The 18,376-nt window shown below is 67.4% G+C and overlaps 2 protein-coding genes across 3 annotated transcripts in view; one reads left to right on the top strand and one right to left on the bottom strand.

Annotated features, from left to right (window-relative positions):
• Nucleotides 1–18,376, bottom strand: part of DNAJB1 (DnaJ heat shock protein family (Hsp40) member B1) — a 77,802-nt gene that overhangs the window by 3,424 nt on the left and 56,002 nt on the right. Inside the window, exon 2 of the mRNA XM_088535101.1 lies at nucleotides 978–1,191. Coding sequence (XP_088391227.1) covers nucleotides 978–1,188 — 211 coding nt within the window. The 5' untranslated portion in view covers nucleotides 1,189–1,191. The remainder of the gene's footprint in view (nucleotides 1–977; nucleotides 1,192–18,376) is intronic.
• On the top strand, nucleotides 3,430–17,238 carry TECR (trans-2,3-enoyl-CoA reductase). 2 transcript variants are annotated; one of them, XM_088535103.1, is made up of 13 exons: nucleotides 3,430–3,462; nucleotides 6,669–6,719; nucleotides 6,793–6,844; nucleotides 7,643–7,687; nucleotides 7,768–7,871; nucleotides 9,586–9,701; nucleotides 10,630–10,735; nucleotides 13,219–13,291; nucleotides 13,873–13,916; nucleotides 14,414–14,471; nucleotides 15,079–15,167; nucleotides 16,132–16,177; nucleotides 17,083–17,238. In XM_088535103.1, the coding sequence occupies exons 1-13, from the start codon at nucleotides 3,448–3,450 to the stop codon at nucleotides 17,208–17,210; spliced, it is 927 nt and encodes a 308-aa protein (XP_088391229.1). In that variant the 5' UTR covers nucleotides 3,430–3,447; the 3' UTR covers nucleotides 17,211–17,238. The 2 variants fall into 2 exon arrangements, with proteins under 2 accessions (XP_088391229.1, XP_088391230.1); XM_088535104.1 differs by lacking the exons at nucleotides 13,873–13,916; nucleotides 14,414–14,471.

Here is an 18,376-nt window from a genome sequence, read left to right as displayed (position 1 = left end):
CCACGGCCGCGTGGCCGGATGGGTGCGGCGGGGCCGGCACCCCGGGGTGCCCCCAATTCCTGCCGGGATCCCCCCAGCACCCATGGGGTGCCCCCAACTCCCACCCAGATGCCCCAGCACCCAGGGGCGCCCATAGCGCTCACAGACATTCCCGACTCCTGTCCGGATCCCCCAGCACCCACAGGTGCCCCCAGCACCCACAGACATTCCCAATTCCTGCCTGGATCCCCCCAGCACCCACAGACATTCCCAATTCCTGCCTAGATCCCCCAGCACCCACAGACATTCCCAATTCCTGTCCGGATCCCCCAGCACCCACAGACATTCCCAATTCCTGCCTGAATCCCCCCAGCACCCATGGGTGCCCCCAGTTCCTGCCCAGATGCACCCACGGGTGCCCCCCATGGTCTGATTTTGTCCACGAGCCCCCCCATGCAGGTGCCCTAAAAGCTAAGGCCTCTCCAAGCACCTCCCACAACCCCCAGCACCCCAAAGCCACCCTGTCCCCCCTGCCTTCACCCATGGCACCCTCCTGCCCCCAAGACTCCCCCAATTCCCCAGCTCCCCCCACCAAGGCAGGGCCCTGGGGCCAGTGTCCCCCTCCCCCAGCCTCTGGGACAGGGATTGGGACCCCCCTGGGTCCAGGTGTCCCCCCCAGTGTCCCCTTGACATCCCCTCCCCCATACAGGTGCCCCCCAGCTCCCCCTCTCGGTGTCCCCTGCTGTCCCCCCCCATTCCACACGCCCCCACCAGGGTCCCCTTCAGCCCAAATGTGTCCCCGGGTGTCCCCTATCTATCCCTTCCGTGTCCCCCACTATTCCACATCCCCATCCCGGGACATCCCCCAGGCCCGGGGCATCCCCCGGACCCCCCGGTCCAGGTGCATCCCTCGATGTCCCCCCCCGGTCCAGGTGCCTTCCCCGATGTCCCCACTCGGTCCAGGTGCGTCCCCCGGTGCCCCCCTCCCCGCAGCTCACCCTCCTCGCCGTACTTGTCGAAGATCTCGCGCTTCTTGGGGTCGCTGAGCACGTCGTAGGCCTCGGCCACCTCCTTGAAGCGCTCCTCGGCGCCCGCCTCCTTGTTCTTGTCCGGGTGGTAGCGCAGCGCCTGGCGCCGGTACGCGCGCTTGATGTCCTCGTCCGAGGCGCCGCGGGCCAGGCCCAGCGTGCGGTAATAGTCCTTGCCCATGGCCTGGGGAAAAGGGGGGATAAAGGGGAGGGGGAAAAGGGGGAAAGGGAAAAACGGCACCGGGAGACACGGCCCGAAGCGGGCGCCGCCGCCGACGACGACGCTTAAATGAGGCGGCGCCGGAAGCCGCCTCAGCGGCGCGGCGGGGCGCGCACCGCCCGCTTCCGCCGGCGCGCGCGGCCAATGGGGAGGCGCTACGTCAGCGATGGGCGGGATGGAGGAGGGAGGTGGAGGGGCGGGGCGGGGGTTTGCGATGGACACGCCCGTGTTGGGGTCACGTGACGCCGCGGGGCGGTTGCCGCGGTGATGAGGCGCGGGGGGCGGGGCGGCGGTGACGTCAGGGTGTCGTCATCGGCGTCGGCCCGGCGTGGCGGCGCGGGGAGTCCCGAGTGTCCCTGTCACCCCGGGCGGGGACATGGGGACATGGGGACACCCCCCCCGGGACGTGGGGACACGGGGGATGCCAGGACATGAGGACACGGGGACATGGGGGTGCAGGAACACGGGGGACACCTAGACATGGGGACATGGGGGTCACCTGGCCATGGGGACACAGGGGACACCTGGCCATGGGGACACAGGGACATAGAGATGCAGGGACATGGGGGACACCTGGCCATAGGGATGTGGGGACAGCTGGACATGGGGACATGGGCACATGGAGGTAGAGGGACCTGGGGGACATGGGGACACGGGATAGGCAGGTGCAGGGACATGGGGGACACCTAGACATGGGAACATCTGGTCATCAGGACACGGGGACATGGGGGACACCTGGACACAGGAATACAGGGGATACCCAGATATAGGGACACGGGGACGCAGAGATGCAGGGACATGAGGGACATCTGGCCATGCGGACACAGGGACAGAGAGATGTGGGGACACAAAGACATGGGGGACACCCAAAAATAGGGACATGGGAACATGGAGGTGAAGGGACACGGGGACACAAGGACTGGGGGGACACCTGGCCACGGGGACACGGAAATGCAGGGACATGGGGACACAGGAGACACTTGGCCATGGGGACAGCTGGACTTTCGGGGGCCCCAAAATGTCCCCTTGTGCCCCGTGTTCCCCCAGGTCCCCCCAGCTTGTGCTGCCATCCACGTGCCACCCCTCTGTCCCCCCCGTGCCCCGTGTCCCCACGTGCCTGGAGCCAAGTCCGTGTCCCCAGTCATGTCCCCATGCCCCGTATGTCACCCCCATGTCCCCATGCCACCCCGTGCCCCATTTGTCCCCTCATACCCTGATGTCCTCTCATGCTCCACATGCCCCATGTCCCCATGTCACACGTGTCCCCGGTGTCCCCCAACACCCTGATGCCCCCTCATGTCCAACATGTCACCTAGGTGTCCCCCTGTGTCCCCCCATACCTGGATGTCCTCTCATGCCCCAAGTGTCCCCATGTCCCAAGTGTCCCCAATTTCCAAGACATACCCATGCCCCAGATGGGGCATATCCCCCTCACCCCGTGTCCCCCTCACCCTGACATCCTGTCATGCCCCATGTGTCCCCTTGTCCCATGTGTCCCCCTATACCCTGATGTGTCCCCATGCCCCATGTGTCCCCAGGTCCCAGGTGTCCCTGTGTCCCCTGTGTCTCCATGTCCCAAGTGTCCCCCCATACCCTGATGTGTCCCCATGCCCCATGTGTCCCCATGTCCCAGATGTCCCCGTGTCCCCATGTTCCACGTGTCCCCCATACCCTGATGTGTCCCCATGTCCCTCGTGTCCCCACATCCCACCTGTCCCCGTGTCCCAGATGTCCCCGTGTCCCCCATGTCCTCATGTCCCAGGTGTCCCCCCCCAATGTCCTCAGAGCCACTAGTGGGATCCCCCGGGGGGGGGAACCCCCGGGGTGACGTCACGAGCCCCCCCCCAGGCACCTATGGGCACCGCCCCCTCAGGCCCCGCCCCCAGGACGCGGAGGGTCCCTGTCAGTAGCGCCCGCCCCCCGCTGCACGCGACCCGCGCCCATTGGCTTGCGCCGCCGCCGCTCCAATCCCCCGCTCGCCTTCCTATTGGCCCCCGCGTTGTCACGCGTTCCCGTTGCCCCGGAGACACGGGAGGCGGGCCAAAACAGGGGGCGCCGTTGCCACGTGCCCCCTCCCCTCGTCTCCTCATTGGCCGGCGGCGGCGCCCTGCGCGGCGCTGATTGGCCGAGGCGCCCGCGGGGCGGGGCCCCTCCCGGCAGGTGCGGGGGCCGGTCACGTGGCGCGCGGCGGCGGCGGCGGCGGCGGCGGCGCGGGCGGCCATGAAGCACTACGAGGTGAGGCGGCGCCGGGCCCCGCGCCCCCTCCGCCGCCCCCGGGGTCCCCTGGGGGGCTCGGCCCGCCCCGGCCCGGACCGCCGGCACGGCCAAGCAGGCCTAGGTCGCGGGACGTCGCGCTGCGCATGCGCCCCGGCCGTCCCACGCCTGCGCGGCCCTCCTCGCGCTGCGCATGCGCGCGGCTGGGGGGGGGGGGTAATGGTGGCGCATGCGCCATGAGTTTGCAGCGGGTGGGGGAAGCGCGCATGCGCAGTCCCGGGGTGGAGGGTGAAGCCGCGGCGCCGCCATCCCGGTGCTACCGGATTCGGCCCGGTCTTGTCCGCCCCCCCCCCCCCCCGCCCTCCCCCCGTGTCATAACGGGCCGCCCGGAGCCGCCGCGGCGGCGCAACCGGCGGAGCGGAGTCCGCGGCCTCGGGGCGCCGGCCGCCATTTTGGGGGAGCCGCCGCCATTTCGGGGCGCCCCGGCCTCGTCCGGCTGGCGGGCGCCTCCTTGAGGGGACCGGCCCGCAGCTGGGGGAGCCGCTGCCGTTTCGGGGCTTCCCCGACCTCGTTTTACTCGTTGTCGGTTCCCTGAAGTGACCGGATCCCATTTCGGGGCTCCCCTGGCCCCCAAATCATCCCGGCTCTTGGCTTCCTGAGGGAACCAACAAACATTTTGGGGGGCCACTTTCATTTTGGGGCTCCTGCCCCCATTTGGGGACTCCGCTGGTGTCACGTTCCCCACCGCTGCCCTCCCAGGGTGCCCCCTGTGACCATTTTGGGGCCCCATTGCTATTTCGGGGCTCCCTTGGCCTCATCTCTCTGTTGCCTCCCTGGGGTGACCAGACACCATTTTGGGGTCCCTGATGCTGTTTTGGGGCTTCCCTGCCTCCTTGTCCCTGCTTTTGTCTCCCTGAGATGACCGACTGCCAAATTGGGGTCCCCAACACCATTTTGGGGCTCCAATGGCCCTGTCTCCCCCGTCCGCTTCTTGAGGTGACCGTCCCCCATTTTGGGGTCCCCTGCCTCCTTGTCCCCACTGTCACATTCCTGAGGTGACCAGCCACTGTTTTGGGGTGCTGGGTGCCATTTCAGGTCTCCCCCAGCCGCGTCTCTCTGACCGTCGCCTCCCTGAGGTGACCAGCCCCCATTTTGGGGGTCCTGCAACCCATTTTGGGGCTCCAACAGCCCCATCTCCCGCACTGCCAGCTCCCTGAGGTGACCGGCCACCAATTTGGGGTCCCCAACACCATTTTGGGGCTCCGACAGCCCCATCTTCCCCCGTCCACTTCTTGAGGTGACCGGCTCCCATTTTGGGATCCCTGCCCCCGTTTTGGGTTTCCTCCATCTCCTTGTCCTCACTGCTGTCTTCCTGAGCTGACCGGTCCCATTTTGGGGTCCCCAACACCATTTTGGGGCTCCCCTGCCTCCTTGTCCCCGCTGTCACCTACCCGAAGGGACCAGCCCCCATTTTGGGGTCCATGCCACCGTTTTGGGGCTCCCCAGGTGGCTCTTCACCACCACAGCCCTCCCAGGACGCCTCCAGCGGCCGTTTTTGGGGCCCCGACACCATTTTGGGGCTTCCGTGGCCTCGTGTCCCCCCATGCTGGCTCCCCGAGGTGACCGGCCGCCATTTCGGGGTCCCTGACGCCATTTTGGGGCTCTCCTTGGCCATCAGCTCCCTGAGGTGACTGACCGCCATTTCGGGGTCCCTGATGCCATTTTGGGGCTCCCCTGACTCCCTGTCCCCGCTGTTGGTTCCCAAGGTGACCGGCCCTCAATCTGGGGGCCCCAATGCCATTTTGGGGTTCCCCTGGCCTCATTTCTCTGTCTTTCGGCTCCCTGAAGGAACTGGCCACCATTTCGGGGCTCCCCCGGCTCCTTGTCCCCGCTGTTCTCTCCTTGAGGGGATTTACCGCCATTTTGGGGTCCCTGCCACCATTTTGGGGCTCCCCCGGCCTCGTCTCTCTGGCCGTCGGCTCCCTGAGGTGACCGGCCCCCATTTTGGGGTCCCTGCCACCATTTCGGGGTACCGCGCTCCTTGTCCTCACTGTTGCTTCCCTGAGGTGACCGGCCCCCATTTCTGGGACCCCGATGCCATTTAGGGGCTCTGACAGCCCCGACTCCCCCTGGTCCGCTTCCTGAGGTGATTTACCGCCATTTTGGGGTCCCTGCCACCATTTCGGGGCTCCCCCAGCTCCTTGTCCCCACTGTCACCTCCCTGAGGTGACATTTTGTGGCCCCGGTGCCATTTTGGGGTCCCGCTGCCATTCCCGGGTCCCCCCCGGCATCTTCGCCGCCCCCCGGACGCTCCCAGATGCCATTTTGAGGGCCCTGCTGCCATTTTGGGGCCACTTTGGTGCCATCACAGCCATGTTGCCCCCCCACAGGGCGACTGGCCACCATTTTGGGGGGACCCGGTGGCCATTTCGGGGTTCCATCGCCGCCGCCTCCTCCACCGCCGCTCCCGGATGCCATTTCAGGGCCCTGTTGGCCTCATTCCCACCCCCGGGGCTCCTGGCCACTATTTTTGGGCTCCTGGCCACTATTTTTGGGCTCCCGGCCACCATTTTGGGGATTCTGGCCACTATTTTGGGGCTCCCGGCCACCATTTCGGGACTCCCGGCCGCTGTTTCGGGGCCCTGCCCTCCCCAGCACGACAGGGCCCACGTCCCGATGTCCCCTCCCCCCGGGGGCACCCAAAGGTGCGGGGCCACCCCCGGGCGCCTATTTTTAGGGTGCAAAGCCGCCTTAATCCCGGCGCCTTCGCAAGGGGCTGCCCCGGATTTGCACCGGATCCGCGCGCGCCCGTCCCCCGCCGCCCGCGGTGGCCACCGAGGGGCTTGGGACAGGGCGGGGGGAAGGACCCAGCGTGTCCCCAGCGTCACCGCGAGGGGGGCAGGAGGCCACGACGGGGCTGGGAGGCCCGGCCTTACCTGGGGGGGAGGCTCCTCTCGTCCCCTCGTCCCCAGGAGTGACAACGGTGGCCAGAATGAGCCCAAGTGGCCCCGCACGGAGCTGCCCCCCCCTCCTCGGGTTTCCCCCGGCGCCGTTATATTTAGCTGGGCCTTGGGCCACCGCCGGGCGATCGGGTTTCCCCCGGCGCCGGTGACATGGAGGCCAGCGCGGTGGCCGGCGTGCAGCCCGGCGCGCTCTTCGGGGCCGGGCCGCCGGCGCGGCGGCCGCGCAAGGCCAAGAAGGCCAAAAAGGCCGTGCTCTTCTTCGAGGTGGAGATCCTGGACGCCAAGACGCGCGAGAAGCTCTGCTTCCTGGACAAGGTGACGCCGGGCTCGGGGACGCGCGCGCAGGGGACGCGGCGGTGGCCCCGCTGACGCCCCTCTCGCGCCGCAGGTGGAGCCCAACGCCACCGTCGCCGAGATCAAGGCGCTCTTCACCAAGACGCGTACGTACCGGGGTGGCCCCGGTGCCGGGGACCTGCCGGAGGGGACCCCGGTGGCCCCTGGGGACCTGCTGGAGGGAGTGGGGGTCCCTGTCGTGGCCCTGGGGTCTCCGTGAGCCCGATCCGTGGATCCATCTGCCGTGGGGTCGGGGTGATCCATGTGCCTGGGGGGGCTCCTGTGGTGGCCATGGACCCTCCATGGGGTCACAGGGATCCGTGTGGTGGCCGTGGACTCCCCATGGGGTCACAGGGATCCATGTGGTGGCCACGGACCCTTCATGGGGTCACAGGGATCCATGTGGTGGCCGTGGACCCTCCATGGGGTCACAGGGATCCATGTGGTGGCCACGGACCCTTCATGGGGTCACAGGGATCCATGTGGTGGCCGTGGACTCCCCATGGGGTCACAGGGCCCCACGTGGTGGCCACGGACCCTTCATGGGGTCACAGGGATCCATGTGGTGGCCGTGGATTCCACATGGGGTCACAGGGATTCATGTGGTGGCCACAGACCCTCCATGGAGTCACAGGAGTCCATATGGTGAAGATCCATAGGGTCACAGGCATCCATGTGGTGGCCTTGTACCTCCCATGGGCTCGTAGGGACTCCTTTAGTGGCCATGGACCCTCCATGGGGTCACAGGGATCCATGTAGTGGCCATAGACTCTCCATGGGGTCATGGGGACCCCATCATGGCCATGGGCCTTCCGTGGTGTCCTGGGGATCCCCGTCATGGCCATGGGCACGTCCTGGTGACATGTCCTGGTGGCACCGTCACCGCCCCTCCGCTCTCTCCACAGACCCGCAGTGGTACCCGGCCCGCCAGTCGCTGCGCCTGGACCCCAGTGAGTGTCACCCGCGGGGGGACACGGGGCTGCGTCCCCGGCGGGGGGACCCCGCGGTGCCACCTCGTGTCCCTGCGCAGAGGGGAAGTCGCTCAAGGACGAGGATGTGCTGCAGAACCTGCCCGTGGGCACCACGGCCACCTTCTACTTCCGGGACCTGGGGGCGCAGATCAGCTGGGTGACGGTGAGCGCTGTCCCCGGCCGTCCCCTCGGCCCGTCGTCTGCCCTGTCCATATGTCCCTCCATCCCTCCTTTATCCAGATCCATCCCTTCATCTGCCTGTCTCCATCTTCCTGTCTCCCCAGTCCTCCATCCATCCTTCCTCGCGTCTGTTCTTCTGCTTGTCCATCTGTCCCATCGCTCATCCCAACGCCCATCCCACCATCCCTCCCACCACCCATCCCAACACCCATCCCAACGCCCATCCAACCACCCATCCCACCACCCATCCCACCCATCCCACCATCCATGTGTTCCCCTGTCCATCGGTCCTTCTGTCCATCCATTCCTCCTCCAGCTCTTCTGTCTGTCCTTCCTCTTCGCCTCCGGCCTTCCAGCCACCATCCCTCCCTTGATTCCTCCATCCATCCTTCCATCCATGCATCCATCCATCCATCCCTCTGGTGCCTCCAATCCACCATCTCCTCATCCCTCCATCCATATCTTCGTCCATCTGTCCATTCCTCTTGAATATCCAACCTTCCATCTCTTCATCGCTCCATCTCTCCGGTGCCTCCAGCTTTCCATCCCTCCAGCCTTCCATCCATTTCTTCATGCCTCCAACCTTGATCTCTTCATTCGTCCATACAGTCTTCCCTCTTGAATCTCTACCCTTCCATCTCCTCATCCATCCTCCTTCCATCTCCTCATCCATCCTCCAACCATTCCTCCATCCATCTCTCCATTTTTCCATCCATTTCTCTATCTTTCCATTCATCTGCTCATGTCTCCAACCATCTCTTCATTCTTCCATCCATCCCTTGAAGCCTCCAACCTCCATTTCTTCCTTCATCCATCTTTTCCTCCCTCTAACCATTCCTTCATCCATCCATCCTTCCATCCATCTCCTCCAGCTTCCCACCTTCCATCCCTCCATCCTTCCATCCATCTCTTCATGTTTCCAACCTTCATTTCTCCATCTCTCCATCCATTGCTCCCTCTTGAACCTCCACTCTTCCATCTCTTCATCCGTCCTCCAAGCATCCCTTCATCCATCTCTCCTTCCATCCATCCACCCATCCATCTCCTCATCCCTCCAACCATCTCTTCATCCTTCCGTCCATCTCTTGAAGCCTCCAACCCCCATCTCTTCATCCCCCATCCGTGTCTTCCTCCCTCCGCCCCTCCCTCTGGTCCTTCCATCTCTTCCTCCCTCCAACCACCATTTCATCCATGCCTCCATCCTTCCATCAATCTCTTCATCCCTCCAACCATCCCCTCATCCTTCTGTCCATCCTTCCATCCATCTCTCCCTCCTTCCATCCATCTCCTCATCTCTCCAACCATCTCCTCATCCACTATCCATCCATCTTCTCATCCCTCCAACCATCTCTTCATCCTTCCATCCATCTCTTGAAGCCTCCAACCTCCATCTCTCCATCTCCCATCCATCTTCTCATCCCTACAACCATCTCATCATCCATCTCTCCATCCATTCCTCCATCCTTCCATCCATCCCTCAATCCTTCCATCCATCCCTCCATCCTTCCGTCCATCCCTCCATCCCTCTGTCCATCTCTTCATCCCTCCAACCATCCCTTCATCCTTCTCTCCATCCTTCTCCCATCCATCTCCTCATCCCTTCATCCATCCCTCCATCCATCCATCTCTCCCTCCTTCCGTCCATCTCCTCACCCCTCCCTCCCTCCATCCCACCCGCTGCCCTTCCTCCCGCCCAGGTCTTCCTCACCGAGTACGCAGGGCCCCTCGTCATCTACCTGCTCTTCTACTTCCGCGTGCCCTTCATCTATGGCCCTCGCTACGACTTCACCTCCAGCAAGCACTGGGTCGTGCAGTGAGTGCCACCACCGGGGGACCACAGCGTCCCCGGGGCCGCGGGGACATCGGGAGGGCCTGGGGGCTCTGGGGACCTGCTGCGTGGGAGGGCCCGGGGGACAGGGACCTGGGATTGGAGGGTTCCTGGAGGTGGGGACGTCGTTTTGGAGGGTTCCTGGAGGTGGGGACCTGGGTTTGGAGGTTCCTGGAGGTGGGGACATCGTTTTGGAGGGTTCCTTGGGGTGGAGACATCATTTTGGAGGGTTCCTGGAGGTAGGGACCTGGGTTTGAAGGTCACTGGAGTTGAGGACCTGGTTGGAGGTTCCTCAAGATGAGGACCTGGTTTTGGGGGTCCCCAGAGTTGGGGACTTGGTTTTGGAGGTCCCTGGATTTGGGCACATCATTTTGGAGGGTTCCTTGGGTGGCCTCCTGTTTTTGGCGGTCCCTGCCATCGAGGACCTGTTTCTGGAGGTCCCCAACTTTGGGGACCTGGATTTGGGGGTTCCTCGGGCTGGGGACCTGGTTTTGGGGATCCATGGAATTGGAGACATAATTCTGGAGGGTCCCTGGAGTTGGGGACGTCATTTTGGAGGGTTCCTCGAGGTGAGGACGTCATTTTGGTGGGTCCCTGGAGTTGGGGACGTCATTTTGGAGGGTTCCTCGGGGTGGGGATGTCATTTTGGAGGTCCCTGGAGTTGAGGAGCTGCTTTTGGGGGGTTCCTGCCCCCCCAGGAACAATCCAGGGGGGGTCCCAGGCCCCTGGGGACGCTTTGGGGATGGTCCCCCAGCCTTGGGGACATTCTGGGGCTGTCTGTGACCCCGGGCCACAGCAGAGCGCCCAGGACCCCCCGGGCCGCAGCGGGGACATCCCAAGGGGGAGGGGACTGCGGCGGGGACATGTCCCCCCCGCCATGGGGACGTGTCCCCACGTGTCCCCGCCGTGCCAGCCTGGCCTGCGTGTGCCACTCGTTCCACTACGTGAAGCGGCTGCTGGAGACGCTCTTCGTGCACCGCTTCTCGCACGGCACCATGCCGCTGCGCAACATCTTCAAGGTGGCCCCTGTCCCCACGTCCCCCTGTCCCCACGTCCCCCTGTCCCTTCCCTGGGCCAGGCGTCCCCCTCCCCTGTCCCCCCATGGGCTCCCTGGGGCTCCTGCAGCGTCACCCTGTCCCCAGCGACGCCTGTCCCCTCCCAAGGGGTGTCCCTGTCCCCATGTCCCCTGTCTCCTGTCCCTTCCCCATGTCCCCACGACCCATGTCGCCGTGTCCCCATGTCCCCTGTCCCCCCATGGGCTCCCTGGGGCTCCTGCAGCGTCACCCTGTCCCCAGCAACGCCTGTCCCCTCCCGAGGGGTGTCCCCAACCCATGTCCCCATGTCACTTGTCCCCTCCCCATGTCCCCACGACCCCGTCCCAGTGTCCCCATGTCCCCTGTCCCCCCATGGGCTCCCTGGGGCTCCTGCAGCGTCACCCTGTCCCCAGCGACGCCTGTCCCCTCCCAAGGGGTGTCCCTGTCCCCATGTCCCCTGTCCCCTCCGCATGTCCCCACGACCCCTGTCCCCGTGTCCCCATGTCCCCTGTCCCCCATGGGCTCCCTGGGGCTCCTGCAGCGTCACCCTGTCCCCAGCGACGCCTGTCCCCTCCCGAGGGGTGTCCCCAACCCATGTCCCCTGTCCCCTCCGCATGTCCCCACGACCCCTGTCCCTGTGTCCCCATGTCCCCTGTCCCCCCATGGGCTCCCTGGGACTCCTGCAGCCTTGTCCCCAGCGGCACCTGTCCCCTCCCAAGGGGTGTCCCTGTCCCCATGTCCCCTGTCTCCTGTCCCTTCCCCATGTCCCCACGACCCATGTCCCCATGTCCCCTGTCCCCCGTGGGCTCCCTGGGGCTCCTGCAGCGTCACCCTGTCCCCAGCGGCGCCTGTCCGCTCCCGAGGGGTGTCCCCAACCCATGTCCCCATGTCCCCTGTCCCCTCCCCATGTCCCCACGACCCCTGTCCCCGTGTCCCCATGTCCCCTGTCCCCACACGGGCTCCCTGGGGCTCCTGCAGTGTTGTCCCCAGCGGCACCTGTCCCCGCCCAAGGGGTGTCCCTGTCCCCATGTCCCCACGACCCATGTCCCATGTCCCCATGTCCCCTGTCCCCTCCCCATGTCCCCACGACCCCGTCCCAGTGTCCCCATGTCCCCTGTCCCCCATGGGCTCCCTGGGGCTCCTGCAGCATCACCCTGTCCCCAGCGACGCCTGTCCCCTCCCGAGGGGTGTCCCCAACCCATGTCCCCTGTCCCCTTCCGCATGTCCCCACGACCCCTGTCCCTGTGTCCCTATGTCCCCTGTCCCCCCATGGGCTCCCTGGGACTCCTGCAGTGTCACCCTGTCCCCAGCAACGCCTGTCCCCTCCCGAGGGGTGTCCCCAACCCATGCCCCATGTCCCCTGTCCCCTCCGCATGTCCCCACGACCCCTGTCCCTGTGTCCCTATGTCCCCTGTCCCCCCATGGGCTCCCTGGGACTCCTGCAGCCTTGTCCCCAGCGGCACCTGTCCCCTCCCAAGGGGTGTCCCTGTCCCCATGTCCCCTGTCTCCTGTCCCTTCTCCATGTCCCCACGACCCATGTCCCCATGTCCCCTGTCCCCCGTGGGCTCCCTGGGGCTCCTGCAGCGTCACCCTGTCCCCAGCAACGCCTGTCCCCTCCCGAGGGGTGTCCCCAACCCATGTCCCCATGCCCCATGTCCCATGTCCCCTGTCCCTTCCCCATGTCCCCATGACCCATGTCGCCGTGTCCCCATGTCCCCTGTCCCCACACGGGCTCCCTGGGGCTCCTGCAGTGTTGTCCCCAGCGGCACCTGTCCTCGCCCAAGGGGTGTCCCTGTCCCCATGTCCCCACGACCCATGTCCCATGTCCCCATGTCCCCTGTCCCCTCCCTATGTCCCCACGACCCCTATCCCCGTGTCCCCATGTCCCCTGTCCCCCCGTGGACTCCCTGGGGCTCCTGCAGCATCACCTTGTCCCCAGCGGCGGCCTGTCCCCTCCCGAGGGGGTGGCCCCCATGCCCTGTCCCCATGTCCCTACCTTCCCTGTCCCCCCATGGACTCCCCAGGGCTTCTGTGGTGTCATCTTGTCCCCAGCAGCGCCTGTCCCCTCCCGAGGGGTGTCACCATCCCCATGTCCCCTGTCCCAGTGTCCCCATGTCCCCACATCCCCTGTCCCTGTCCCCCCACCCCCGTGGGCTCCCTGGGGCTCCTGCAGTGTCCCCTTGTCCCCAGCAGCGCCTGTCCCCATCCTGTCACCTGCCTGTGGGCTCTGTCCCCCTGCTGCCACCACCTGCTGGGGTCACTCTGTGTCCCCAACCCGCGCTGCCCCGCCGGTGTCCCCATGTGTCCCCAAGCCCCCCATGTCCCCAACACCCCCCCAGCATCCTGCCCCCCACCCTGTCCCCAAACCTCTGTGTCCCCAAACTGCCACATCCCCAGGTGCCACCCATGTCCCCAAGTGCCACCCGCGTCCCCAAGGGCCACCCTGACCGCCACCTTTGTGTCCCCAGAACTGCACCTACTACTGGGGCTTCGCCGCCTGGATGGCCTATTACATCAACCACCCCCTGTACACGCCCCCCAGTAAGTGTCCCCATGTCCCCAACGATGTCCCCAACGTCCCCACGGCCCCTATTACATCAACCACCCCCTGTACACTCCCCCTGGTGAGTGTCCCCATGTCCCCAATGATGTCCCCGATGTCCCCACGGCCCCTATTACATCAACCACCCCCTGTACACGGCCCCTGGTGAGTGTCCCTGTGTCCCCCCTGTGTCCCCCAGTGTCCCCTGCTGTCCTCTGTCCCCATCACCCTTTGCTGCCCCCGATGAGTGTACCTGTGTCCCCCTATGTCCCCGCTGTCCCTGGTGAGTGTCTCGGTGTCCCCTCCATGTCCCTGTGTCCTTGCTGTCCCCTGTCCCCAGTGAGTGTCCTGGTCCCCCCATGTCCCTGTGTCCCCACTGTCTCCTGTCCCCGGTGAGTGTCCTGGTGTCCCCCCGTGTCCCTGCTGTCCCCTGTCCCCAGTGAGTGTCCCGGTCCCCCCGTGCCCCGCTGTGTCCCCGCTGTCCCCCAGTGAGTGTCCAGGTGTCCCCCCGTGTCCCCCCGTGTCCCTGCTGTCCCCTGTCCCAGTGGGTGTCCCCGCTGACCCGTCCCCCCCCCCGCAGCGTACGGCGAGGAGCAGGTCAAGGTGGCCCTCGCCGTGTTCCTGGTGGGTGACACGGGGACACGGGGACACGGGGGCGGGGAGGGGGCTCTGGGGGGGGTCAGGAGGGGATGGGGAGGTTGGGGGGGTCTGGGGATACGGGGGGGGGGGGTGGGGGGGCCAGGGGGGGGTCTGGGGGTGCTGGGGGGTGTCTGGGGGGGCACAGGGGGTTTGGGGGGTCGGGGGGTCCCGGGTGCTGCGGGGGGAGTCGGGGGGCCCAGGTGGGTGAGGGGGGATTGGGGGGGGCACAGGGGAGGTGGGGGGACACAGGGAGGGTCCGGGGGGGGCCGGGTGCTGCGGGGGGGGGGTCCGTGGGTGCTGCAGGGGGGGGATTGGGGGTGCTGGGGGGTTTGGGGGGTACCGGGTGCTGTGGGGGGAGTTTGGGGGTGCCGGGTGCTGCGGGGGGGGGTTTGGGGGTGCTGGGGGGTTTGGGGGTGCCGGGTGCTGTGGGGGGGGGTCCCGTGGGTGCCGGCCCCCCCGGCCCTGCCGACCCCCCCCCGCAGTTCTGCCAGCTGGGGAACTTCTCCATCCACGTGGCCCTGCGGAACCTGCGCCCGGCCGGTGAGCGCGGGGGGACGGGGACACTGGGGACACCGCGGGGACACTGCCGGGACACTGTGGGGACACCGTGGGGGCGCTGCAGGGACACCATGGGGACACACGGAAACACTGTGGAGACACCCCGGGGACACCATGCGGACACCCAGGGACACCCTGGGGATGCCCAGGGATGCCCAGGGACACCATGGGGACACCATGGGGACACCCAGGAACACCGTGGAGACACCAGGGGACACTATGGGGCACCCAAGGGACACCACGGGGACACCCAGGAATGCCGTGGGGACACCAGGGGACACCCTAGGGACACCCAGGGACACTGCAGGGACACTGGGGCCACCAGGGGACACGGCCGGGCACTGGAGCCACCTGGGAGGGAAGGGGGGACATGGAGGGACACCCTGGGGCGGGGGGGGTCAACAGGGGGCACCCATGGGACACCTGGGGGGGGAGGAGCACCCAAGGGACACCCCACAGGGGGAAGGGGGGACATTGAGGGACACCCCAGCGCGGGGGGCACCCATGGGTGGGGGGGGCGCACACGTGTGCGGGTGCTGCTCTTGCCGGGGGGTGTGGGGGGGGGCAGCACCCATGGGTGCCCCCGCAGGCTCCAAGACCCGCAAGATCCCGTACCCGACCCGGAACCCCTTCACGTGGCTGTTCCTGCTCGTGTCCTGCCCCAACTACACGTACGAGGTGAGCGGGGCCCCCGCCCGCGGGGGCTGCCACCCCCGTGCGCACCCATGGGTGCTGCCCCCCCATCCCCCCCACCCGCGGGGGCTGCCACCCCTGCGCGCACCCATGGGTGCTGCCACCCACACACACCCGCGGGTGCTGCTCCTCCATCCCCCCCACCCATGGGTGCTGCCCCCTCCACACCTGTGGGTGCTGCCCCCCCATCCCCCTCACCCGCGGGTGCTGCTCCTCCATCCCCCCCACCCATGGGTGCTGCCCCCTGCACCCACCCATGGGTGCTACCCCCCCTCCACACCCACCCATGGGTGCTGCCCCCCCCACGCCCACCCCCACACCCACCCGTGGGTGCTGCCCCCACTGCACCCACCTCCACCCATGGGTGCTGCCACCCCCACACACACCTGTGGGTGCTGCCCACCCTGCACCCACCCACAGGTGCTGCCCCCCGCACCCACCACCACCCATGGGTGCTGCCCCACTGCAGCCATCCCCACCCATGGGTGCTGCCCCCCCCGTTCTCCTCACCCGCGGGTGCTGCCCCCCCCCAATCCCCCTCACCCATGGGTGCTGCCCCCCCCATCCCCCTCACCTGTGGGTGCTGTCCCCTGCCCCCACCCATGGGTGCCACCCCCCCCCCCGCGCCCACCCATGGGTGCTGCCCCCTCCGCACCCACCTCCACCCCCACCCATGGGTGCTACCCGCCCCTGCACCCACCCCCACACCCACCTATGGGTGCTGCCAGCCCCACCCCCCACCCGTGGGTGCTGCCCCCCCCATCCCCCTCACCCATGGGTGCTGCCCCCTCCACACCCGCGGGTGCTGCCCCCCCATCCCCCTCACCCGTGGGTGCTGCCCCCCCATCCCTGTCACCCATGGGTGCTGCCCCCTGCATCCACCCATGGGTGCTGCCCCCCACCCACGGGTGCTGACGGGCACCGCGTGTCCCCCCCCCCCCACATCCAGGTGGGCTCCTGGATCGGCTTCACCATCATGACCCAGTGTCTGCCTGGTGAGTGAGGAGGCAGCACCCGTGGGTGGGGGGCACCCAAGGGTGGGGGGGTGTCTTTGGAGGTGGGGGGGGCAGCACCCAAGGGTGGGGGGGCACCGAAAGCTGGGGGGGCACCCATGGGTGGGGGGTCTTGGGGGTGGGGGGTGCACCTGCAGGTGGGGGGGGTCATGGGAAGGGGGGGTACCCAAAGGTGCCCCCCACCCAAGGGTGCTGCTGGCGGGGGGGGGGGTCAGTCCCGCTCTGGGGTGTCCCGCTGCCACCCTGGGGGTCTCCCCGATGTCCCACCCCCAGGGTTGTCCCTCGTCCCAGTCCCCACCTCGGGGGCCACCCCATGGCCCGGGCCACCCTGGGGCACCCATGTCCCACCCCAGGGTGTCCCTGTCCCACCCGGGGGCACCCCTGTGTCCCCTGGGGGTGGCCCTGTCCCACCCAGCCTCGTCCCCCCCCACATCCTCCCTTGGCAGTGGCTCCTTGTCCCCATCCCCAAGTGCCACCCCAGGGCGCTGTCCCCATGGCCTGGGCCACCCCAGGGTGTCCCTGTCCCGCCTGGCCTTGTCCCTCCCTGTGTCCCACCCCAAGGGTCTCCCCCTCCTGGTCCCTGTCCCCATCCCAAATGCCCGAGTGCCACCCCAGGGTGCTGTCCCCATGGCCTGGGCCACCCCAGGGTGTCCCTGTCGCACCCAGCGCCACCCCTGTGTCCCCTGGGGGTGGCCCTGTCCCACCTGTGGGTGCCCCTCTCCCACGCACCCTCATCCCTCCCCACATCCCATCCCACCTGCTGCTCCTTGTCCCTGTCCCCAAGTGCCACCCCAGGGCGCCGTCCCCAGGGTCAGGGCCAGCTCAGGAGGCGTGTCCTGCTGTGTCCTGACGTGTCCCCTTGCTGTCCCCACGCTGTCCCCGCGCAGTGGCCCTCTTCTCGCTCGTGGGCTTCGTGCAGATGAGCATCTGGGCGCAGGGCAAACACCGCAGCTACCGGCGCGACTTCCGCGACTACCCGCCGCTGCGCTCGCCCATCGTCCCCTTCCTGCTGTGACACCGCGGGGACACCGCGGGGACACGGGGGACACCGGGGACACGGGGACACCGCGGGGACACGGGGGACATGGGGACACCACGGGGACACGGGGGACACCGCAGCTACCGGCGCGACTTCCGCGACTACCCGCCGCTGCGCTCGCCCATCGTCCCCTTCCTGCTGTGACACCGCGGGGACACCGCGGGGACACGGGGGACACCGGGGACACGGGGACACCGCGGGGACACGGGGGACACCGCAGCTACCGGCGCGACTTCCGCGACTACCCGCCGCTGCGCTCGCCCATCGTCCCCTTCCTGCTGTGACACCGCGGGGACACGGGGGACACCGGGGACACGGGGACACTGCGGGGACACGGGGACACGGGGGACACCGCAGCTACCGGCCCGACTTCCGCGACTACCCGCCGCTGCGCTCGCCCATCGTCCCCTTCCTGCTGTGACACCGCGGGGACACGGGGGACACCAGGGACACGGGGACAGCGTGGGGACGCAGGGGACAGCGCGGAGACACCATGGGGACCAGGTCTCCATCACAGTGCGCACCCAGTGTCCCCGTGCTCCTGGGTGGCTTGGGGACACCGTGGGGACATCGTGGGGACACCGCAGGGACCTTGTGTCTGTCACAGTGTGCACCCGGTGTCCCCGTGCTCCTGGGTGGCCACAGGGACACTGTGGGGACCTGGCGCTGTCCATTGTCCCCTTCGTGCTCTGAGCCATGGGGACCCCATGGGGACACTCGGGGGACACAGGGACCCATCTTCCCATCCTGTCCCCCTGTCCCCATCCTGCTCGGAGCCCTGGGGACACTATGGGGACAAGGGGACACTGTGGGGACCCAGCACTGCAGACCCGTCATCCCCTGGGGACAAGGGACATGTCCAGGCCCTGCTGTCCCCTGCCACCTGGAGCCGCAGGGACACTGTCACCCCGTGTCACATGGGACCCGGTGCCGGTGTCACCTGCGTGTCTGTCACCGCGCGGGGCTTGTCACCGTCCTCGAGAATGAACCGTGGTGGGGTCTTGTCACCAAGAATAAACCATGTCACCCGTGCGTGGCCTGTCACTGTCCCCATGGTCCCCAAGTGGGGATGGGGTGGGTGGGGGGGTCACAGCCACCCCGGGAGGGGACAAGTCCCCAGTGTCCCCAAGCAGGGACAGGGG

The sequence above is a fragment of the Tinamus guttatus genome, unplaced genomic scaffold (genome assembly GCF_059628265.1).
Source record: "Tinamus guttatus ecotype Peru unplaced genomic scaffold, ASM5962826v1 Tinamus_guttatus_pri_ptg000615l, whole genome shotgun sequence".
Taxonomy (NCBI): domain Eukaryota; kingdom Metazoa; phylum Chordata; class Aves; order Tinamiformes; family Tinamidae; genus Tinamus; species Tinamus guttatus.
The sequence above is the reverse complement of the archived record's forward strand: the minus strand, read 5'-3'. Positions and strand labels throughout refer to the sequence as shown.

Excerpts from the sequence above, each read along its gene's own strand:
- TECR (XM_088535103.1), top strand. Across the intron at positions 14,472-15,078 it reads GCGGAACCTGCGCCCGGCCG|GCTCCAAGACCCGCAAGATC; the intron begins GTGAGCGCGGGG and ends GTGCCCCCGCAG. Across the intron at positions 16,178-17,082 it reads CATGACCCAGTGTCTGCCTG|TGGCCCTCTTCTCGCTCGTG; the intron begins GTGAGTGAGGAG and ends GTCCCCGCGCAG.